The sequence below is a fragment of the Coregonus lavaretus genome, assembly GCF_964263955.1.
Source record: "Coregonus lavaretus genome assembly, chromosome: 10".
Classification (NCBI taxonomy): domain Eukaryota; kingdom Metazoa; phylum Chordata; class Actinopteri; order Salmoniformes; family Salmonidae; genus Coregonus; species Coregonus lavaretus.
In genome coordinates, this window is record NC_139997.1 from 12,590,944 (window position 1) to 12,614,732 (window position 23,789).

Sequence of the window (23,789 nt, forward strand, 5' to 3'; positions counted from 1 at the left end):
TGGCATAGGCTAAGATGCAATAGATAGTATAGACCCAGGGCCTCAAGCTTAATGATGAGCTTGGAGGATACTATGGTGTTGAATGCTGAGCTATAGTCAATGAACAGCATTCTTACATAGGTATTCCTCTTGCCCAGATGGGATAGGGCAGTGTGCAGTGTGATGGTGATTGCATCGTCTGTGGACCTATTGGGGCGGTAAGCAAATTGAAGTGGATCTAGGGTGACAGGTAAGGTGGAGGTGATATGATCCTTGACTAGTCTCTCAAAGCACTTCATGATGACAGAGGTGAGTGCTACGGGGCGATAGTAATTTAGTTCAGTTACTTTTGCTTTCTTGGGTACAGGAACAATGGTGGCCATCTTGAAGCATGTGGGGACAGCAGACTGGGATAGGGAGAGATTGAATATGTCCGTAAACACACCAGCCAGCTGGTCTGCGCATGCTCTGAGGACGTGGCTAGGAATGCCATCTGGGGCGGCAGCCTTGCAAGGGTTAACACATTCAAATGTCTTACTCACATCGGCCTGATTGGTCGAGGCACAGATCTGGGGAAGGGTACCAAAAAATGTCTGAAGCATTGAAGGTCCCCAAGAACACAGTGGCCTCCATCATTCTTAAATGGAAGAGGTTTGGAACCACCAAGACTCTTCCTAGAGCTGGCCGCCCGGCCAAACTGAGCAACCTGGAGAGAAGGGCCTTGGTCAGGGAGGTGACCAAGAACCCGATGGTCACTCTGACAGAGCTCCAGAGTTCCTCTGTGGAGATGGGAGAACCTTCCAGAAGGACAACCATCTCTGCAGCACTCCACCAATCAGGACTTTATGGTAGAGTGGCCAGACGGAAGCCACTCCTCAGTAAAAGGCACATGACAGCCCGCTTGGTGTTTGCCAAAAGGCACCTAATGGACTCTCAGACCATGTGAAACAAGATTCTCTGGTCTGATGAAACCAAGATTGACCTCTTTGGCCTGAATGCCAAGTGTCACGTCTGGAGGAATCCAGGCACCACTCATCACCTGGCCAATAGTATCCCTACGATGAAGCATAATGCTGTGGGGATGTTTTTCAGTGGCAGGGACTGGGAGACTAGTCAGGATCGAGGGAAAGATGAATGGAGCAAAGTACAGAGAGATCCTTGATGAAAAACTGCTCCAGAGCGCTCAGGACCTCAGACTGGGGCGAAGGTTCACCTTCCAACAGGACAACGACCCTAAGCACACAGCCAAGACAAAGCATGATTGGCTTCAGACAAGTCTCTGAATATCCTTGAGTGGCCCAGCCAGAGCCCGGACTTGAACCCGATCGAACATCTCTGGAGAGACTTGAAAATAGCTGTGGAGCGACGCTCCCCATCCAACCTGACAGAGCTTGAGAGGATCTGCAGAGAAGAATGGGAGAAACTCCCCAAATACAGGTGTGCCAAGCTTGTAGTATACCCAAGAAGACTCAAAGATGCTTCAACAAAGTACTGAGTAAAGGGTCTGAATACTTATGTAAATGTAATATTTCCGTTTTTATTTGTAATACATTTGCGAAAATGTCTAAAAAACTGTTTTTGCTTTGTCATTATGGGGTATCCTGGGTAGATTGATGAGGGGAAAAAACTATTTAATTAATTTTTGAATAAGGCTGTAACGAAACAAAATTTGGAAAAAGTGAAGGGATCTGAACACTTTCCGAATGCACTGTACCTCTGAGACAACTGTGAAGTTTCCACAGCAGAGCATCTACAGATGGCCTACTATCATGTCACATAGGTTATAGTGTAGGATAGGACAGCTTACATGCTGGAAACGTACATGCTGGAAACGAGGCTTACTGCTATTGCTCTTTCCTACGGGAGAAGGCTCTTTCCTACCGGAGAAGACTTGCCATATGAGCTTGCCGCTCGCTCGCCTAAATCTTCAATGAGAGGTTCGCCCATGGCCACAGTGAATGTTCGCGACTGCATACTCCATTTCACTATCTCCGGATTCAGTGCTCTCAGGCACATGTTTATATGACCATTTGTGACTTCGACTAATAACAAAAACGGCGTGTTTCAGTCAATTATGAAATGAGAAGAATACGGAATCTAAATCCAACAGGCGCTGGCTGGCAACGAGGTATTTCATTTTTGTGTCTGACGATTGAACAGAGACGGAGATAGGGGTAAATTGGGATTGGGGAAGCCAGTTAGGGAAGGGAAGGTATCCTCCATTTTATAGGTTGTGGGGAACAATAAAAGAAAACACTGTTTGGGAAATCGAGCTGTTATCAGTGACCTACATGTCAAGCTGTCGCTGTTGTGAAAGTATCAAGGCAGAAATTACATAACAACATATTGACAGGGTAGGTGTTAAATACCCAACCTGCCCGTGATATAATGTAAAATGTAGGCCTACATGTTAGCTACATCGTTTTTATTCAAGGCTATGCACGAGGCAAAAACATTCACCATCTATCTCTGCAGTCATCACACAATTATACATTTTCTTGGCACAATCTGATGCACGTGCAAATTGACTGAGTCATTGAGTGATTGTTGTTGTTGTTGTTGTTGTTGTACTGAGTGGCTGTAATAAATAGTGTTTTATTTGTCATCCTTGGCAATTTCCATTCCCCAGTTTAGTAGACACGGGAGCTGTCCAGTAGCAGTGGTGCTGAAATCAACCGCTGTGCAACGACATTGGCCCGATGGGCTTTTCAGAGCAATCCAGTGCTGAAATTATTCTGCCTCTAGATACATGCACCTGTCTGTTTACATGTCAGTTAATTCAAGGCTATTATAAGTGCAATTATTTACTACAGCCTTATGTGAACTAATGGTTGTAGCAGCTAGCAGGCTACTAGCCCTAGCCGTACAGTCCTCTTCAATGGAAGCTTAATCCGGAAGAGGTGACTGCAGTCTCAAATTGTAAAAACAGGTAACATAATATTGTGTTTTTCTTTTGTAGATTAACCCGCGGATCTGACTTTGGCTTGGTCTTATCATTCGTAAGTGTGGCACCTGAACAGAACAGCATCCCTGTACTTCTATTTTGAGTTAGCTAATTTTCCCCCTAATTTCGGACATTCTCTAGCAGTTGGACTAAATCACCTCGAGCTCAACATTGAAATGGACTGGAAAATAACGGTATGTTTTGCGACTAATGACACCCTTCTAGCTAGCTGACCACCGATTTTCAGTGCAATTTATGTAAGTTAAGTTAGGCTTTGAGAGTTTTCAAAAAATGTATATATGTACACATGTTGTGGAACACGCTGCATATTGTAAAATTCGACTGCCTGACCTTTTACCTCTGAAATATAGCTAACGGATTTTCTAATGTTGCTAGCTTAGTTGCTAAATGTTGATAGAACTGCTAAGTAAGCAAAAAGGAAAGAAATTGTAAGCATTAGATAATACATATCATGAAAACAGCGGAATGTTGTCAAGCGTTACCGTATCAAAATTGGAGTCCTCTAACGGAGGCGTTTTACACAATCTGCAAAAATGTATTTGGAACTTTGAACCATGAACTTTTTTTCACCTATCACGGTTGGCTATGTTTCATCTTACAACAGCTACATAGAGGCAGTATTTAGTCAAATGTTACAATGTATGCATCAATATTAAACTAATTGGGACACTAATTTTCATTACAGATAACATCAAACAAAAAACGTGGGTACACTTTCAGTTATTGTGAAAACTTTCATCACCTTTCAATGCCTTAGCTTTGAAATGTAAATGTTTATACATATTCAGATTGAGTTATCTTTCTAAAATGTGTATAGTATGCAAAGTTATTTAGCTACATGTATTAACACCACAGCATGGAGAAAGTCAAGAGGAAGCAGTGGAGTGAGGTGGACATGTTCCATGCCATGGAGGACTGCGGGGCAGGGAAGGCTATCTGCCAGGCTGCCAAGGTTAGGCATCTTTTGTTTTTAGGAGATTACCATGTGTATGTGAATTTTATCTGCTAGTAACAGTTTTGTTTTCTTATCTACCAAGGTGCATGGTGTACCTCGGCAGACCCTGGTGGACAGGCTGAGCGGCCGGGTGACCCATGGTTGTTGCAGTGGACCACCCACATTGCTTGCACCAGAGGATGAAAATTCTCTGGTGCAGTACTGTATCTACTGCGCCAGCCATGGGTTCCCCTTCACCAGACAGAGGCTGATGAAATACGCCGACAAAATACGCAGGTATTTGGTGTTTTATGTGTTTATGTATGTAGATTGGTGGACTGACTGTTCACAATGTGAGTGATGTAAATGTGGATGTGTAAGGTGATGCCAAAACAAACATTTTCATCCTGGATGGACAATTATATATTCTATTTTATTGTAGGTTTCGGCACCCAGGGGAAACAATCCCACCACTGGGGAAGAGGTGGTGGGAAATGTTCAGGAGGAGGCACAAGAACCTGAGCATGAGGAGGCCGGACACCCTGGACAGGGGGAGAGCTGAGTGTGCCACACATCCGACGATGGACACCTTCTTCACTTCTTATGAGAAGCACTTGGAGGAGAGTGGGTTGAGGGAGAAACCCAGACAAATCAATAACTGCGATGAGTCTGGGTTTCGTAGCGTCCAGAGCAGGCACAAAGTGCTGGCTCCCCGGGGCGCAAAAACACGTGTACCAGCAGGCTCCGGGGACCAAGGAGCACATCACAGTGCTGGCATGCTTCAACGCAGCTGGGGAGGACATCCCCCATTTATCATCTACCCCAAGTGTTTCCCCGGTGGCCACTACACACTGGGAGCCCCCCCCCCCCCCTCCAAGCCTTGTATGGACGGTCAAACAGTGGCTACATTGACGGGGACCTGTTCAGGAAGTGGTTTCAGCACTTCATTAAGCATGCAGTGAAGGAGCGCCCTCTCCTTCTCCTCTTCGATGGGCACAAGAGCCACATGGACCCGGAGGTGCTCGCGGCGGCACTAAGGGAAGGGGTTATAATTCTTTGTCTTCCACCACACTGCACCCATGTCCTGCAGCAGCTGGACATGGCATACTTTGGCCCTTTAAAGACTGAGTTCTCCAAGGTAGCTGGAGACCTTAGCCATTTTGACCACTCCTACATTGTAAACAAATCAGAATTTGCCAGAGTATTCCGCTACCCGTACCAGCGATGCAAGGACATGCGCTATGTGGTGGAAGGGTTTAAGAAGTGTGGCCTCTTCCCTTTTGACCCTTCAGCCATTGAAGGGTCCCATTTAATGCCGTCTCGGTCCCTACCGGGTCCCACCACCAACTCTCCTGGAACCAGCAGCACTGTGCTGTCCATCAGCACCTCCACCCCAGTGACCACAGGAGGACCCTCAGCCCCTGCTCCAGTCCCAGCCCCTGCTCCAGTCCCAGCCCTAGCTCTAGAAGAGCACCCCCTAATAGAGGGGGGGGCTGATAGCGAAGGACCTGGGGCACATCCTTACTGTCCTGAAGTATCGTCTGGACCAATACAGAAGACTCCCTGTAGTCGCCACATGCCTCACCGGTGAGGAATACACGCACCAGTGGCAGGAGAGGGGTGAGAAGGAGAGGGCCGAGGCAGAGGAGAAAGAGCGTTGGGCAGCCCTCAGAACACAGAGGGCACAGGAGAGGGCTGCCATGGATGAGACCATTGACGCCATCGCCTCTGCTGGACCACCTGCTGGAACCACTCCTGACAGCTGCATCACCAATACCAGTGCCTCCCAGTGTGCAACACCTGTAGGAGCCGCCGGAGTCCCCAGCTGCAGAAGAAGGCCACGTGCCTACTCTCCTGGCCACACCGTCGTCGGCCCCTCAACCCCACCATTACAAACACCAGCTCCTCCAAGCCATCGTCGGTGGTTTTGTCCACCACCACCACGATGCACACCACCCACCCTGTTTGTCACCACCAACACGGCCTCCTCTGGACCAACTGCCTCCTCCGTCTCCCCTGGTCACACCACCATAGCAGCCTCGTCTGGTGTCCCTGCCCCCTGCAATTTGAATACCGCCACCTCCACAGGTAAACACATGTTAAATTATGAAAAAATTACTGTTATCTGTTTTATAAAACAGCAATGTAAAAAAAAAAAAAATCTCTCTTTACATTTCTACAGTCCATAGCACCAGCCCTCAAGTCATCTCCACCTCCTCCAAAACTTCTGCAGCTTCCTCCAGAGGTATTGATGTAAAAAAGTTGAAAAGGGTTTTCATGCAACATGCTCTGTCTAACACTACTTTTTCTCAAACTGCAGCACAGAAAAGGAAGAGAAAAGCTCCACCAGTCACGCCACCCATGGCACCACTCTCAGGTACTTCATAATCTGTTTTTCTCTCTCTCTCAGTTGTATCAATTACTATTGTTGTTGAAGAACTTCTACATTTTGCAAAACCATATTAATAATTTTTTTTACAATTTTTTTAAATAATAGAAGACACCACCTGTTGTGCTCGCTGCGGGGAGCATGATCCGCCTGCAAGCTTCCCTCAGGAGTGTAGATCCGAGGTGCCATGGGTGTGCTGTGACTTCTGCCAGCACTGGTTCCACTGCAGGTGTGTGCAGTGGGATCCAGAGGTAGCAGTGGAGCTGGATTTTTATTGTGATTTTTGTGACAATATAGGGATGGAGGTCGAGATGTAATTGTTTGTTTTGTTTGTGTTCATATGAAATTATTTATTTGTACAAAAAAATAAATGTCTAAAATATAATATATTTATTCAACCCATCTTGTGTATTTCTTCCTTTACTTTCCAAGTGCATCTCTGCAACACAAACTCCAACAGTGTTTTCATTGTTTATGTCAATACACATAACTGAAATTAAAGTTTTATTTGATGTAAATTATTAATACTCATATTTGAGTATTCAACTGTTATCTACTTTCTCAAAACATAAGATTAATCTGTAAAACAAACGATGAGACATTATTTGGTTACAACACTGAATATGTTGGTGAAGAACCATTTCTTAAGAGTCCACAGGAGGGCACACCGGGCTACGCAATGAAAAGTTGACAGGCAAGTCATAATTTTTTACCGGAAGGCTAACCAACTAGTCAACTATCTAGTAAACATTTCGGATACGAGGTTGTCTCTTTTTTTTTTTTCTCTCTCTCTTTTTTCAACAAAATTAAATGGATATATCTTGTAATTGAACAAAATAGTAAGGTGGCCGATAACTGGGGACCGTATGCCGATAATACGGACTTATTTTTTTTGTTAAACCGCTTATCAAAAAGCTGATAATAGTAGTATTTCCACTGAAATGTCAAACATGCTAATTGATAACCCGTTAGCTAACATTTTTACGACACCAATAATCACAAAACTTTGATGGCTTGATCACAAGATAACACTGTTGAAGGTAATATATTTCTTAAACACTGTTGAATATGCCGATAATACAGTAATTACCTCAAACATCTCAGGACAGGTTCTACATGTTCTGCCTCAGTTGTTTCTAAAACAGTTCTACCTCTTTCCATTTCCTGTCTCACCATTGCCAGACAGTGGAGATGTTTGAAATGGTCTTTGTTTACAGGAGACACCATGAGGAAGTGCAGTCCCTGGACGTTTCTCCCTATCATGTACTCTCTCTTCACAGCCGCTGGACTCTGGGTTGTGTAAGTTTCTTATTTTGTCAGATTTTTTCCAGATACTTTTAGCTATCTCACACACCATTTGGCTTTACAGCTGTGTGTGTGTGTGTGTGACTTTAACTTAAATGACTTTGGTTATAGGTATTTTATAGCTGTTGAAGATGAGAAGATAACACCCCTGAGTTCAGAATACAAGTAAGGTGGATTATAAATGAAAAAGTAGAAATATGTTATTCCAGTTATTATGACCATGCACCATTTCTAAATATTACATGTAATTTTTCACAGGCGATCTGGAACTAAATCCCCTCCATATATAAGGTACACAGCCTATGAGTACCAACCTAATTGGTTACTGATCTTTACCTAGGATTTGTGCTTCCTGTCAATACAATTGTCTCTCTCTCTCTCTCTTTCAGCATTGCAGGCAATGCTCCCCCAGCCAGCTGTGTATTTAGCCAGGTTATGAACCTGGCTGCCTTCGTAGGTAAGCCTGATGCATGTTCTCCTATCATTTGTTATACAAAGTTTACATGTACATGAAAACATGGTCAACATTGGACATTGTACCATAATAATGGCAGGATATGAGATGCAGGATAGAGACAAGAATAGAAACAACAGGAGCATATTATAAAATGGGGAAGTACTGTCTATTGATTTGGATGGATTTACAGTCAGCAGTTCCAGTGGCAGAACATGTAGTGCTCATTACAAACAGTTATTGATGGTGTTAGTATTGAGCTGAAACAAAGGCCTGCACACCCTGTGGGTCCCCAGGACCAGGAATGACATGTGGTCCTCTGTAGCTCAGCTGGTAAAGCACGGCGCTTGTAACGCCAAGGTAGTGGGTTCGATCCCCGGGACCACCCATACACAAAAATGTATGCATGCATGACTGTAAGTCGCTTTGGATAAAAGCGTCTGCTAAATGGCATATTATTTATTATTACACTGCTCCAAAAAATAAAGGGAACACTTAAACAACCCAATGTAACTCCAAGTCAAACACACTTCTGTGAAATCAAACTGTCCACTTAGGAAGCAACACTGATTGACAATACATTTCACATGCTGTTGCGCAAATGGAATAGACAACAGGTGGAAATTATAGGCAATTAGCAAGACACCCCCAATAAAGGAGTGGTTCTGCAGGTGGTGACCACAGACCACTTCTCAGTTCCTATGCTTCCTGGCTGATGTTTTGGTCACTTTTGAATGCTGGCGGTGCTTTCACTCTAGTGGTAGCATGAGACGGAGTCTACAACCCACACAAGTGGCTCAGGTAGTGCAGCTCATCCAGGATGGCACATCAATGCGAGCTGTGGCAAGAAGGTTTGCTGTGTCTGTCAGCGTAGTGTCCAGAGCATGGAGGCGCTACCAGGAGACAGGCCAGTACATCAGGAGACGTGGAGGAGGCCGTAGGAGGCCGTAGGAGGGCAACAACTTCGCCACTGGCGCCCTGTGCTCTTCACAGATGAAAGCAGGTTCACACTGAGCATGTGACAGACGTGACAGAGTCTGGAGACGCCGTGGAGAACGTTCTGCTGCCTGCAACATCCTCCAGCATGACCGGTTTGACGGTGGGTCAGTCATGGTGTGGGGTGGCATTTTTGGGGGGGCCGCACAGCCCTCCATGTGCTCGCCAGAGGTAGCCTGACTGCCATTAGGTACCGAGATGAGATCCTCAGACCCCTTGTGAGACCATATGCTGGTGCGGTTGGCCCTGGGTTCCTCCTAATGCAAGACAATGCTAGACCTCATGTGGCTGGAGTGTGTCAGCAGTTCCTGCAAGAGGAAGGCATTGATGCTATGGACTGGCCCGCCCGTTCCCCAGACCTGAATCCAATTGAGCACATCTGGGACATCATGTCTCGCTCCATCCACCAACGCCATGTTGCACCACAGACTGTCCAGGAGTTGGCGGATGCTTTAGTCCAGGTCTGGGAGGAGATCCCTCAGGAGACCATCCGCCACCTCATCAGGAGCATGCCCAGGCGTCGTAGGGAGGTCATACAGGCACGTGGAGGCCACACACACTACTGAGCCTCATTTTGACTTGTTTTAAGGACATTACATCAAAGTTGGATCAGCCTGTAGTGTGGTTTTCCACTTTAATTTTGAGGGTGACTCCAAATCCAGACCTCCATGGGTTGATAAATTTGATTTCCATTGATAATTTTTGTGTGATTTTGTTGTCAGCACATTCAACTATGTAAAGAAAAAAGTATTTAATAAGATTATTTCATTCATTCAGATCTAGGATGTGTTATTTTAGTGTTCCCTTTATTTTTTTGAGCAGTGTATTATAAAGAGACTACCAGACCAGAGAGAGATCCCTTATGGGTCTTCTCCTTTCAGGTTTCATCATTGGTGTCCTCAGATACCTGCAGCTGAAGCCCCGGGTCCACAAACCCTGGCTCAATATTGGCAGTCTGGTGGCCCTGTCCCTGGCCTGCTTCGGCATGACCTTGGTGGGAAACTTCCAGGTAGGAGTCACTGGCTCCGTCCAGGAAAAAAAACCTTCAGCCCCTAGACACTTCCCCTAGTCCCTAACCCAGCGTTTCTCAAACTCGGTCCCCCCCCAAGGGGTGCACATTTTGTTTTTTGCCCTAGCACTACACAGCTTATTCAAATAATCAACTAATCATCAAGCTTTGACTATTTGAATCAGCTGTGTAGTACTAGGGCAAAAACCTAAATGTGCACCCCTTGGGGTCCCCAGGACTGAGTTTGGGAAACGCTGCCCTAACCCCTAGACCAGGGCTCTCCAACCCTGTTCCTGGAGAGCTACCCTCCTGTATGTTTTCACTCCAACCCTGTTCCTGGACAGCTACCCTCCTGTATGTTTTCACTCCAACCCTGTTCCTGGAGAGCTACCCTCCTGTATGTTTTCACTCCAACCCCAGTTGTAACTAACCTGATTCAGTTTATCAGGTGCGCTAAATTAGGGTTGGCGCACCTGCCCTAGACTGTCCCTGGCCTACTTCGTAGGAGTCACTAGTCTGACACAATCCCTAGCCCCAAAATGTTTGGGAACCCCTGATAAAATCTACAAAAACCTCAACTTGGTTTGCAGCGATAATCAGATGTTTGTCAGAGGGTGTAGCTGGGTCACAGTAATGAAATGAAACAGATAAGAGCAATGTCTGTTGTCTGTCTGTAATGTGTCTGGTCCAGCTGTCAAATGACGAGGAGCTCCACAACATTGGGACGTCCATGACGTTTGGCCTGGGGACGTTGTTCTGCTGGGTGCAATCTGTCATCACTCTGAAGGTCAACCTGAGGAACGAGGGCCGGAGGGCAGGCATCCCTCGCTTCCTGCTGTCAGGGGCCGTCACCGCCTGCATGCTGCTCTGTATCCTTCCTCTGGCTTGCACCAGGGACTCACTCATGTCACTTTACAGACGCTCTTAAACAAAGCGACTTACGGTATGTGGGCTGGATACAGCTGTAGTGGTGGAAACCTTTGTCACTTATTCAGTCATCGTAGATCAGTGTTTACCACGAAGAAGGAAGCTAGGAATTACGCATTTTGAAAGTACGTTTTGTAAAGTGTTTAACCCTTAACCCCCCCGGTTCAGACTTTGCCCTGATGGCGCAACGTCTTCACATGCATGCGGCGCGGGCGCAGTGGGCGCTGGTCATGTTCTTCCTGGGCTTCCTCGCCACCTTTGCCATTGAGTTCAGACACTACCACTTCGAGATCGTCTGCACCGATGACCGCGACCCGCCTCTCAGCCTGTCAGAAACCTTCTCCGAGGTGTCAGAGTACCAGTCTGACCAGCTATAGCTTGGCTCTGGAGTACTACAAAACAGTTAGGTTAGGTTGCCTGTGGTTGTCAGTTGGGGGAAATGTACAAATGAACATGATATTTGTAAGGGTCAAGGAATCCAGTGGGTCTGTTAGTTACTGAAGAAGAGTTAGTCAACCACTACTGCATGTCTGCCTGTTTAAACGCAATAACCTGTGAACGACTGCGTCTTTCTACTACTATTGTACGTTGAGGTGATCTTTCAAAAGCAACAAACTTTCCATAAGCACAAAGAAATCATTACCTTTGTCATCTCATAAACAGTAACAGGGGTGTTTGCTAAAAGTTGCTAAACGGTTTCATTGAAGATGGATGTGCATGACTGTTTATCATGTAGCGGTGAGTTGTAGAAGGATAGATAACTCATATCTCAGATTGATAGTGACACTATGTCACGAGAATTTCTATCTCAATGTTTCAAACTGAACTCTTATATTACTCAATCTGTATCCCAGAGGTTGTAAATCTCTAATAAACAGTCTCCCAGTTTACAATTATCAGGTCTTTATTCAGAGAGCGCTCTGCCCCAATCGTGCAAAGCCATTCTATATATACTCACACACACATACATACATGGTTATTCCGTTTTACAATATGTTGTAAGCCTCGCTCTTCCCCTCCCTGGGTGGAAACCTCTGGTTTCAAAACCTATTTCCTGTTCATTGGTTCCATGTCGCACCCTGCTGGCATAACTGCACAATAACACATTTCACACAGTGCAAACTTATGATTCTAATACATTCCACACAATCCTACAGTTTTAAGGGTGGAATCATTTAGTCATAATCTTTAAACATTCAAATTATTCTATCACACTACCCCACTGATCTTCCTTTCAGATGAATACAGCCAAATCCTCAATTGATTGTGTGATGGGAGTCATCACCTCTCCTATTTGGAGTCTTCTCATTCTACCCAACTTCATCTACTGACAGAGGTATTTTGCTGCGTTCTATTTCCTGTCCGTCTGTCTACCTCCCTCTATTTTCAACCTGAATTAAGAAAGACAACAGTTTGTGATGAAGACGATATCAGCCTCTCTGTGAAAATGAGTAGTACAGTAGTATTATCATCCAGGTACAATGATGCCATTTTGAACCATATCACTTGCTCCCATTAAACACAAGTCATGGGGATCTTTTTCAGTGTTCTCTCCATTTCACATAACTTAGTACAACACTAGGCTTTATCATTACCATTCGAGCATAACTGACAAATGCATCTGTGTTGTACTGCTGTTTGTTAGAACATTAAATGATATTTTACAATAAAACCTGCCTTTGCATTCTGATTAATGCACTTGTACAGGATTGGGCTATACTCAACATGTTTCAATATGTGACTCACAATACAAACAAAAACACAGTACAGAAATGTAGCACTCAAAACTTCCAAGAGCATTTTAACCATATTACAGTTAAAGAAATACAAAGTGATCAACTTAAATAGTTTTTATTTAAAATGCTTTAAAAAAGGTGAAAGAAACCCTGTCATGTCCCTTAAATGTGCAGTCTGCAGACTGGTACGACTTCGTGCTTGTTGCCCGTTACCCACCCTGTGCATAGCCTGGATATCCGACTGTTCCTGTGTTCAACAACGCTACACTGGCTAGAGCAGTAACAGACTGGCACCCAGGCTGCCCTCTTAGTGCACTCCCAAAGTCCTTTGATCAATGGCCCGAACCTCCCATTACCCTCCCACAAACAGTTCTCGTGAGTGGCCCGGTTCCATTTCGGTTCCACCTGGCTCTCCCAATAGGTCTAGAGGAGCGTCCATCACGTTGCTTTTACCATTCCAGTCCTTTTAACAGGGCCAGTGAGTGAGTGTGTTCTCCCACTCTCTGGTTGTGTTCCGATTCTCTACCCTTCTCCCTGAAGTGTGCAATCATTACTCCCCCTCATGGATTTAAAAACAATGCAATGTTTTTTTATATCCACAAGGGGGAGTCAATGATTATACACTTTGGGGAGGAGAAGGGAAAAATCGGAAGGCAGCATCTGTACCCGCTCCCCTCTCCTCCAGTGTTAAGCGCTGCCCGTCACTTCCAGTTGGCTGAAGGTTGTAATGAGGTTATAGTGAGACCTTTCCTCCTCTGTCAACTCCATGTTCCCTGGCCGCACCACCACAGCCACGTTCACACCAGCATCCTCCGCTGCCTTGGCCTCTGCAGGGAGGAACAAAACACACTACTGTAATAGCCTCCTCTCAGTCACCCATGTTCCCTGAGCTACACTAGGATCCCACTATAGCAGGCTCACTCGAGTCCCAGTCCCGGTGTAACAGAGGCCCTAACCCTTGGTTGTAAGTTAACATTCTACACAACAAAGGAAGGTAGACCATGTGACATGGAAGCCTCATGGTGCTTGTGGTCCCAGCCCCTGATGCAACTGTGTGGCTCTCTATGCGTTAGCGCACCGCTACACTAACATGATGGCATCTGCATTCCCTGGAGGAGGGCCTTGCTGTAGTGCAGTGCAGCACAGGGCATTAATACAGTACTAATTTAACTGCGATACAACAGCCTTTCCAAATGCTATTCTGGATTAGTGCAGGGCTAGCTAGCTACATGACTTTGGATATCAAAATCTGGTCAATGTATTATTTATCTTCCTTCATGTTAACCAGTTGGTTATTGAGAACATGTGTGTACATAAAACAGTCCATAATATAGTCAAATAAATAAAAGTTCAAATATGCCTATTTGATATTCTAAAGCAGCAGCTGTACTGGCCTAACGCAGGCTGGGTTGTTGTAGTTCAGGACAAGCCCTTTGACTAGCTAGTGGAATTCAGAGTCATAGCTAAGGTTGGTAAGGCTTCTGAGGGTGATCCTGCTAGGTAGAAAGGCTCTGGCTCACTCTGATTTATGTAAATGACATTCAGTGTTAAACTAATCCGCCTGCTACAACACCTACATTTTAGTCATTTAGCAGACGCTCTTATCCAGAGCGACTTTACAGTTAGTGAGTGCATACATTTTCATACTGGCCCCCCGTGGGAAACGAACCCACAACCCTGGCGTTGCAAGCGCCATGCTCTACCAACTGAGCTACAGGGGACTTACCTCTACAGGGGACTTACCTCGTGTGACATCTGTCAGGAACATGATCTCTTCAGGCGGGCAGCCCATTCTCTCTGCAATCCTCTCATAGCTTTTACTTTCTACTTTAGTGCCTATGTTGGTGTCGAAGTGGCCATTAAATAGCTGAAAGGATAGAGAAAATCTGAATTTAGCTGGGAGTGTATTACAATGTAGATTAGTGTGTGTGTTCTAAACAGTTTATAAAGAGAAGACTTCCTTACATCTAGTACGTCTCCCTCTACAGAGTATCCAAACAGTAGTTTCTGAGCCTCCACACTGCCAGAGGAGTAGATATAAACCTTCAGGCCCTGCCGTCTCCACCTCCTAATGGACGGTACCACGTCCTGGTACACCCTGGTTCACACACACACACACACACACACACACACACACACCTTAGTAATCCTGTATTTTCATCGGGATGAGTCATCGGGTTTGAAGGTGACATTTGGAAGAAATGCAACAGTACAATAGGACTTGATCCTCCCACAGCCGGTTTAGAAGCCACCACCTTGAGCACAATTGCATAGGGCTCCACATCCTGTAGGCCTACATTCATGCAGGGAAGAATATCATCTTGCAATCTGTACACACATTTCTCTGATTTATGTTAACCATGAAGTGATGTCTATGGGAGATTTGCACTAAGATCGAGTAAGGATTCATCCCTCCTACAGTAGTACCCTCAAACAGTAGTACCCTCAGACAGTACACTTTAGTCATTTTTAGCAGATGCTCTTAGGTTAAGTGCCTTTCTCAAGGGCACATCGACAGATTTTTCACCTAGTTGGCTCTGGGCTTTGAACCAGCGACCTTTCGGTTACTGGCCCAACACTCTTAACCGCTAGGCTACCTGCCGCCAGTAACCTCATACATCCATCATACAGTCCCATCCGTCCAATAGAAGGAACACTCTCAGCTACTTACTCGCCTTTGATTCTCCCGGCAGCGTAGGCCACCCTCCACATGTGTCCCTGCAGCTGTTTCAGAGCTGTGGTCTTCCTGTCCGAAGCCATCTGCCACAGCACGTTGTCCACCACCTCCCGGATGGCTTTCTCCTCGTCCGTGTGCCCAGACTGGTCCAGGGAGTGCTGCGCACATGCTCGGTGCAGACGCAGGTCCTCCTCAACCTAACATGATGACCGGGTCAATCAGGGTCATGTTCATTAGGAAGCAGGGTTCGAATTACACATTGACAACTCTTGGGGTTGTCCAACGTATATATATTGACTAACATTTATGGGGCTTGTTTGGTGCATTGATATTTCAAGGCTGGCCTCTGCACTCCTCTCCATCAACCACCCCATCAAGGATGGAGACAGACAGCTCCTGGCAGACAGGAAACTGTTCATTACAGTCAATTAGATATTATGGAAATCACCATGCTATAATGAGAACTGATCACTGTTCTGCCTTCTCCAATTCAGTAAGCTCATTGGAGGAGGAGAGATCTCATAGCTCCATTCACAGACCTCCTGGCTGCATCTCTTATTGAGGAACCTAATAATGTTACATCATTTCCTGTAATCGGTGTGTCATTGATAGCATGCCATGAACTATGTCAGTGTCCCTCAACCCCCTGGTTCTGGTCCCTCAGATGACCGATCTCTTCAGATTTCAAGTGCTAGTTTTGATTTAAGGCAAGATGTCCTCAAAAGGAGTTAAAGCACCTTAGCTTGCCAGTCCCTGGCGCAAAAAAGATGCGTCCTGTAGTAGCCAGTGAATATGAGTGCAGCTCTGAAAGCTCTCATCTCCTGCACTCACATCATCCCATATGACAGCCTGCAGGCTTCCAGGATGCAGGGCACTTCTATGGCTGGTAGCTAATCAAATACACCCATTATCTGTGACCTACATAGCTATAAATTTGGGCTAAACCCAAACCCACTGGATTACAGGAAACGATGAAAACACAGGAAATCTAAAATCCATGTAGGCCTAGCTCTTTAGAAGAAAATAAAAACATAGTTTATATATTTACCACAGTAAATCACTGTAGTTAGAACAGACGACAATAATAGTTAGCTACACGAGATGAGGTTGCTATGGCTGTTGACACCCAACTCTGAACAGCAGTCGTTTAATGTATTAATGTGGGGCATACCACACAAGCAATCATTAACTGGTTCAACAAATCAAAACTTGCATGTTATCAACCAAAATTAATGCATGGGTGTTGCATATTCTGTCTGAAATTGTGTGCAGTCACTGCTAACTGGTCATCATTGTCCACAGTTTGCAGCAAACCAGTTACCTGTTTCTTAAGGAGATGCACGTCTTGTTTGCATTCATCTTCTTCCCAGTGCGCCGACAGATACTCCTCGAGATTATCTTTGATGTATGGGAATAAAATGTCCTACAGTAGAGAAACAGCACCGTTAGCATGTAGCTAGCTAGCAGTCAAACCATCAGTCTACAAAAAAAACACACCACAAAAGCCATGCACTGTCTTGGTTTGTTGTCCTGGCTACCTTTACAAACGTTATTGGTGTCGTGGTTCCTTCAATATCCAGCAAAAGTGCGGTAGTGTTTTCAGGGATTGAAACAGTGGCCATTTTCCTGTCTGAAGCCGTCTAGTTAGTAGCCAACTGTTAGTTTAGCTAGCTAACGTTACCCGGCTACCCAGGCTGAAGAAAAGCTATCAACCCCAAGAGAGGACTACCAATTCCTTTCCAAATCTTTTTTTAGGTTAATTTTCAATTAGCTATTGTTGTGTAGAGCAGACTCGTCAGCACACATAAAGCAGCCAGACCTATCGAACGTGCTCAACAAGAGCGTGCAGTTTCCAGGAAGGCGTGATGACGACTACGAGGGTAAAGCACCATGGAATGCTACACATAAAATATTAAACGACAAAAGCAAAAATTCAGCTAGGTTAAGAAAGTAAAAAAGGACACGGTGTGCTGCAGTATCATAACATTGCTCATCTCGCTACAGTAGTTTGATTTACTGGTGGGTGGGGCACAGGCATGGTCCATGCGCATTCGAATGTCCTATTCCACATATTCTAGAATGTGTGAAGCGTTGTATAACCATATCAAGAGATTCTCTGCTCTGGCGTAGCTAATTACAAGGCCAGTGTTTGGGCACAACATGTGTACAGTGCTTTCAATATCTTTGGCTGGCACTGTATACGTGTGACCGGTTTGAAATGGCTAACTAGTTAGCGGTGTGCGCTAGTAACGCGTAAAAAAAAAAAAAAATAGCTAGTAGCGGTTCAATCGGTGACGTCACTCACGCTGAGCTGTTGAAGTAGTTTCCCTTGCTCAGCAAGGGCCGCGGCTTTTGTGGAGCGATAGGCAACGATGCTTCGAGGGTGACTGTCTGAAAAATAAACCTAAATGCCGACAGAGCCACATGCTTTTGCACAGATATCATACTGCTCCTGGATAAATATTACAGTATCTGACTGAAGTGTTTGCAGAGATGTTTGAAACCTCTGTTCAGTCTCTTTTGGTGTTTGTTGATAATAACAATGGAAATAATATGCAGCATTTCGTTTTGATGCAACAAAAAGGTAATTTACTGTGTTGCTTTTAATTTTCACACTGTTTTTAATTTTCAAACAACATCTTAGAATGAGGAAATAGTAAAATCAGGAATTTTAGAATAAATTGCCTTTGGTAAAATAAATCAATATTAAACTCAGGAAGTTGTTTGTAATGATGATGATCTAGGATCAGCTTTAACATTCCCAGTCAGTCATTTTACGTAAAAAGTGTTTGTAGGAAAGACCACAGCGCCTCCCCCCACCTCAAACAAACCACATCAGCTGCGTCACTCCGCGCCCTTGATGTCAGCCATTTTACATAGCAATCGCGACTGAATTCGTCCCAAAAAGTATCTCGCAATCAGGCCTAAATATACATTTATATTCATAGTTAACAACAGGGTGACGTTCGAAAATGGAGACAGAAGGCCAAGTTGACTTCAGCACAGACGAGTTTCCAGAGGGCTCCAAGATAAATGCAAGCAAAAACCAGCAGGATGACGGGTAAGCGGCTTGACGTTAGCCTAGCTAGCTATGTTCAGCAAACTAGCTAGTGTTCTTTTTTTCTAGCTGGAGACAAGTTACGTTATATTTTATTCAAACGTAGTGAGTTATTGGAGTGGTAACACGCCAACGTTTATTAGGTTACTAGCTAACGTTAGCCATTCCCTGTTGTGATCATGCATGCATAGCTAACTAGCTAACGTTAGCAAACTAACCGGCGTCATGTCAGTCAGGCCAAGTTCCCTACGTGGGCGAACAGGGTTGGCTATGTGCCTACGTGGGCGAACAGGGTTGGCTATGTGCTGTGAAACATGTTATCAAGTTGTCACCCCGTTATTTGTAGCTAGGTAGTTTATCATCAGATTGGTGTAGTGTTGATGGTCGTGTTGGTTATAGTCGCTCTTTTTTTCTCATGCACTACGTTAACGTAACTACTGGTTTTTCGAATCCTGACAGATAGAACAACAATAACTACACCTGTCCTGTACATACACTCAGTTGCCACCCAGGCTAGAATCAGAAGTGTGTTGTAGCTACTTAGATAAAGTTCACTGATCTAGCTGTTGCCTTTATAGCCAACCGTTCTAGACAGTTTGAATCATTTAGGCCTAATCAGCTTGCAGGTGACAACAGCTTGACCTAAAGTAAATTAGTCTTAGCTAGTGACTCAGGTTGTTAGGGATGTAACAATAAGGACATAGTTATGACTGTTTGATATCGACTGCATTTGTCTCCTTGATTTTCCATTCACAGCAAGATGTTCATTGGAGGGCTCAGTTGGGACACCAGCAAAACAGACCTCACGGATTACCTGTCAAAGTTTGGAGAGGTTCTGGACTGCACCATCAAAACAGACCTGATGACGGGCCGGTCCCGGGGCTTCGGCTTTGTTCTCTTCAGAGACTCAGAGAGCGTAGACCGGGTAAGCACTAGAACAGACTCACTGAGCAGAGAGCGTAGACGTGGTAAACACTAGAACAGACTCACTGAGCAGAGAGTAGACGGTGTAAACACTAGAACAGACTCACTGAGCACAGAGCGTAAACAGGGTAAGCATTAGATCGGAGTCACTGAGCAGAGAGTGTAGACGGGGTAAACACTAGAACAGACTCGCAGTGTGTAGACGGGGTAAACACTAGAACAGTGTGTAGACGGGGTAAACACTAGAACAGTGTGTAGACGGGGTAAACACTAGAACAGTGTGTAGACGGGGTAAACACTAGAACAGTGTGTAGACGGGGTAAACACGAGAACAGAGCAGAGTGTGTAGACGGGGTAAACACGAGAACAGAGCAGTGTGTGTAGACGGGGTAAACACTAGAACAGACTCACAGAGGACAGGGCAGGCTGCCTCTTGTCTTGCTCTCTTAATTCTGAACTAAATAGTTTCAAGACATATGTAGTTGGCATCCACTCACATCACTTGATCACACACACCCTGTTTCACTGACACATTGTCCTGTGTGCAGGTGTTGGAGCTGAAGGAGCACAAGCTGGACGGGAAGCTGATCGATCCAAAGAGGGCCAAAGCCATGAAGGGGAAGGAACCGCCCAAGAAGGTTTTCGTCGGAGGCCTCAGCCCAGACACCCCAGAGGAGGAGATCAGGGAATACTTTGGCGCTTTTGGAGATGTAAGAGTGAGAGAATGCTTGCACTGTCAACGTATTCATGTTTTATTCTACGTTTTTAGATATGGTAGACGCACACTTTTAGAAAGCTGTATGTCCACTGAGCGAGTGTTGGGGCAATGGAGCTAGAGCTAATGCTATTGTATGATAATCTATCCTCTTCACATGGTACAAAGACTGGGAGATTTGCAGAATGTTATGATTACTGTCTTCATAGCCTCTAACTGAGAGAAACTTTGTTGTTTGCAGATTGACAGCATCGAGCTTCCCATGGACACCAAAACCAACGAGCGACGTGGGTTCTGCTTCGTGACCTACTGTGAAGAGACTCCTGTCCAGAAGCTGTTAGAGTGCAGATACCACCAAGTTGGGAGTGGAAAGGTAGCTGAAATCCACTTATTCAGAATGACCATTTGAACGCTGTTACACATCTTGCGCTGATAGGCAAAGCTATTCTTTCTATGCTATTTAACCAACTTAGTTTAGACAGCCATTTTGAAGAAGAATTTTGGCAGTCAAATAACATGTGACTGTAGGTACTTAAAGAAAGTGTCATCACTGTTTTCCACAAGTTTCTTGGTTAATGGGCTGATTTTCTCTGCAGTGTGAAATCAAAGTGGCCCAGCCCAAAGAAGTGTACAGACAGCAGCAGCAACACAGAGGAGAGAGGGGAGGCTACGAAGGAGGGAGAGGAAGCGGAGGATACAGGGGCCGGGGACGAGGAGGTACAGCTAGCCTATGACACTGAAGAATGCACATCAGATTTTTTAAAATTTTTATTCTTCCAACAAGGGGATTTCTTGTGTGGCATTTGACACATGCAACAATGACAGTACTGACACCTGAAAAGGGCATGCATTACAGTACATTGAAAAGAAAATCAAGACATACATGTCTTTAAAACTACAATATAGACTTGTCACACTGAACCTCTTTGTCTCTGTGCAGGTCAGAGTAACTACAACCAAGGTTACAACGGCTACTACGGCCAGAACTATGGTAGCTACGGCAATGGATACAACCAGGGCTACAATGGCTACGCAGGCTATGACTACTCTGGCTACAACTATAATAGTTATGGTTATGGACAGGGATACGACGACTACAATGGTAAGCTACACTATTGATGCCAACTATCGAAACAAGCAGTGCCTTTCAGCCCCCAACAACTCCTCATGTACTTCTAGCTAAGACAACAACAGGTGGAAAAAAGTATCCTTGTATGTACTCAATAGCTCTGGAAAAAAATAAAACAGATGTCTGTAATGCTGCCTGCCTTGGGTCTCTTTGCTCTGGTGCATGTTTGTGAGGGGTCTCCATATCCAGGCAATGCACTTTGTTATTTTACAAGTAACACTTGCAACATTAATGATCATTCAGCCCATTACATTTGTATTGCACACACTTCTGAGAGTACTTGTAGTTAAATTCCTGGGTATGTAAAGTAAAACACAGCTAAGCTGTATAGAGTTTTTGGTACATATGTCTTGACACATGATTGTGCATCTCAATACTGATACAAAAACATTCAATTTGAAAGTCCAAGCAAAAATAACACAACTAGGTACACAAACACTGCAGACTACATCCTACAGATTATTTGTGATTACTGATGCCATTTACCCCAAAAAAGGAATGTGAACTTGAAAAAACTCCCATGCACCTTGACTCCCATGTCAACTAAAAACGCCATCGATAAAACCTTGATAGGAATTCCTTCTGCTCCGTTTTTGTGAAGTTATCCTGTGACACTCAAATCTTCCTGACCTCTAACCCTTGACCTTCCCATAGGCCAGCAGAGCAGCTATGGGAAGGCCTCTCGAGAGGTCACAACCCACCAGAACAACTACCAGCCTTACTGAGCTGATCTGATCCAACAAGACCTGCTTAGACTTCTGGTAAGACCACACTCCCACCTTAGGCCTGACTTAAAAAACTTAAACTTAAAGATCAATAGACAAAACAATTACTCTAAAATCTATCATGAGAGAAAGCAAGTGGTTACTATTACGATGCACACCCCATTTTGACATAAATCTAAAACGTAATGTCTATAGATCTTTAATTGCAAAAATGCTTGTGTAGCGGTTTGACTTTTTATTAAGCTCTCCAGAAAAAACGTAAGCGTTTTTCTGTAGATTCTCCTTTTTTCCCTTGCTTTTTAACAGGTGTTCATAAGGAAATAACATAAGAGACTTGATAGCATTGTTAACAGGTAAAGTACTGCTAAGGGTACAGAGTAAGGACCCATCCTTAGTTTTCCTTTTCCTAACTCTGATGTTGTACCTTGTTTGTACCTGCCAGCGGGGACTTCATTGCAGGCCGTGTGTCGCCTGATCACGACAATCTCTGGGCGACGCACATAGCGGGCAGAGAGCACGGCATGCACAAGAAAACGCTGTCCTGTGGTATGGTCTCTTCACACTTCCTGTAACCAGCGATAAACAAAAAGAAACATAAGAGAGAAAAAGGAAAAATTATGCTTTAACGATTTGTCTGAAATTGATTTTTTTACAGGATATTAATATGAAAGTGTAAAAATGTACTTTGACTTGTATTTGTGTATTCTCTTAATTTTAGTGGTCTTGTTTCAGTTCTGGACCTTCAGTGTTTTTGTTTTTTCTATAATGAAACCCTTTCTTAAATTGCTAAAACTCATAATGATTGCTTTTTCTTTATAGCCCTTAGAGAACTTCACTTGATAAACACCAAAACCCCCTTTTTTTTTTTTACTTAGGTGTTAAAGATCATATGTAAACCAGCTTTATGATGCCATAAAAAGCTGACAACTCAAAATATTCTATGAGCTATGTGTGTATCTGGCTTGAAATTTCCACCAAATTTGTTACCTTATAGTTTAGATATGGTCACATTTGGGCTTGCTCCTTAATGGTGAAATTGACCCACCAATTCATTGGAGCTGAAGCTTTTGCTGGCCAGTGAGCTGTTACAGAACCTTGGTGAAGCTGTGAGTTCTACATATGATCTTTAAAACGGAATGGAGAAAAATAAACTATTAATAGTTTAAAGTTGACGACACAAGCAGAAGTTAAACAGTGAAACATGGACGTGCAAGGTTCACTGTGCCCTGCAGAGCTCCAGAGTTGGTAACATCTACAGTGTTGTGTTGTGTCCTTGTTTGCAGGCAGGGCTGGCTGGAGAATGACCCTGTACCCAGGTGGAAGCTTTGGGGGCTGAATCCTATCCTGTCCTCAGATCATGTTTTAAACACCAGACCATCATTTCGTTGTCCTCCTCTTCCTGAGTTGAAGCTGACATGCAGTGTGTCTGACTTTGTAAATAGCGAGGTTGCTGCTTTTTGGTTCCAGTCCCCCCTTCCCTTCATCGTGTAGGTCTAGGTTTCATTTCATCGTGATTGAATGTGTTCTTATTACCTTGATTTTCAACATGTCCTGCTTTTGTTTTAAGCTTGGATTTTTCTGCAGTTTTTTTGGATAAAGGGATTATTAAAGAGGGTACAAAACTGACATGAACTTGACTTTGTAGTACTTGATATTCTATTTTGCATTTTCATAACACCAAACTGTGGCTGCCGCGTCAATCTTTGACTTTAACATTTAGGCCTGTAGGTACAACTTCAGCCTAGGTGCAGTAATCCTTACACAAATAACTTGATTCACACAACAATGTACTAAGAGTTTGTTTATCGTGACATGAGAATAAACCCTGCCTTATTTTTCTAGATCAGTTTAGAGATATGTCTGCGTA

At 44.4% G+C, this 23,789-nt stretch overlaps 4 protein-coding genes across 12 annotated transcripts; 3 read left to right on the plus strand and 1 right to left on the minus strand.

Moving 5' to 3' along the window:
• Positions 1 to 1,673: 1,673 nt before the first annotated feature.
• Positions 1,674 to 11,849, plus strand: tmem150c (transmembrane protein 150C). 3 transcript variants are annotated; one of them, XM_084169952.1, is made up of 9 exons: positions 1,674 to 2,107; positions 2,939 to 2,978; positions 7,485 to 7,566; positions 7,684 to 7,737; positions 7,831 to 7,863; positions 7,962 to 8,029; positions 9,904 to 10,031; positions 10,723 to 10,900; positions 11,127 to 11,849. In XM_084169952.1, the coding sequence occupies exons 3-9, from the start codon at positions 7,493 to 7,495 to the stop codon at positions 11,333 to 11,335; spliced, it is 744 nt and encodes a 247-aa protein (XP_084026078.1). In that variant the 5' UTR covers positions 1,674 to 2,107; positions 2,939 to 2,978; positions 7,485 to 7,492; the 3' UTR covers positions 11,336 to 11,849. The 3 variants fall into 3 exon arrangements, with proteins under 3 accessions (XP_084026078.1, XP_084026077.1, XP_084026076.1); XM_084169951.1 differs by lacking the exons at positions 1,674 to 2,107; positions 2,939 to 2,978 and adding an exon at positions 7,006 to 7,307 and having other exon boundaries at positions 11,127 to 11,846; XM_084169950.1 differs by lacking the exons at positions 1,674 to 2,107; positions 2,939 to 2,978 and adding an exon at positions 7,224 to 7,307 and having other exon boundaries at positions 7,450 to 7,566; positions 11,127 to 11,846.
• Positions 5,416 to 7,407, plus strand: LOC311135826 (uncharacterized protein; the record flags this gene model as incomplete). Its single annotated transcript, XM_084169861.1, has 5 exons — positions 5,416 to 5,966; positions 6,061 to 6,123; positions 6,199 to 6,255; positions 6,376 to 6,496; positions 7,398 to 7,407. The coding sequence occupies exons 1-5, from the start codon at positions 5,579 to 5,581 to the stop codon at positions 7,405 to 7,407; spliced, it is 639 nt and encodes a 212-aa protein (XP_084025987.1). The 5' UTR covers positions 5,416 to 5,578.
• A 944-nt stretch (positions 11,850 to 12,793) lies between the features above and the next one.
• Positions 12,794 to 22,433, minus strand: enoph1 (enolase-phosphatase 1). 3 transcript variants are annotated; one of them, XM_084169948.1, is made up of 6 exons: positions 22,347 to 22,433; positions 16,693 to 16,794; positions 15,366 to 15,568; positions 14,660 to 14,792; positions 14,438 to 14,561; positions 12,794 to 13,521 (listed from the first exon to the last, which is right to left on the minus strand). In XM_084169948.1, the coding sequence occupies exons 1-6, from the start codon at positions 22,374 to 22,376 to the stop codon at positions 13,382 to 13,384; spliced, it is 732 nt and encodes a 243-aa protein (XP_084026074.1). In that variant the 5' UTR covers positions 22,377 to 22,433; the 3' UTR covers positions 12,794 to 13,381. The 3 variants fall into 3 exon arrangements, with proteins under 3 accessions (XP_084026074.1, XP_084026073.1, XP_084026075.1); XM_084169947.1 differs by lacking the exon at positions 22,347 to 22,433 and adding an exon at positions 16,910 to 17,469; XM_084169949.1 differs by lacking the exon at positions 22,347 to 22,433 and adding an exon at positions 16,869 to 16,914.
• Positions 18,190 to 23,548, plus strand: LOC311135922 (heterogeneous nuclear ribonucleoprotein D-like). 5 transcript variants are annotated; one of them, XR_014613830.1, is made up of 9 exons: positions 18,190 to 18,432; positions 19,186 to 19,354; positions 19,902 to 20,063; positions 20,310 to 20,441; positions 20,665 to 20,785; positions 21,009 to 21,170; positions 21,852 to 21,958; positions 22,365 to 22,468; positions 23,206 to 23,548. XR_014613830.1 is itself a non-coding variant. In XM_084169946.1 (8 exons), exons 1-7 carry the CDS (start codon positions 18,344 to 18,346, stop codon positions 21,920 to 21,922), a joined length of 906 nt encoding a protein of 301 aa, XP_084026072.1. In that variant the 5' UTR covers positions 18,204 to 18,343; the 3' UTR covers positions 21,923 to 21,958; positions 22,365 to 23,548. The 5 variants fall into 5 exon arrangements, 3 of the variants coding, with proteins under 3 accessions (XP_084026072.1, XP_084026071.1, XP_084026070.1); XR_014613831.1 differs by having other exon boundaries at positions 18,204 to 18,432; positions 21,852 to 22,468; XM_084169946.1 differs by having other exon boundaries at positions 18,204 to 18,432; positions 22,365 to 23,548.
• Positions 23,549 to 23,789: the final 241 nt, after the last annotated feature.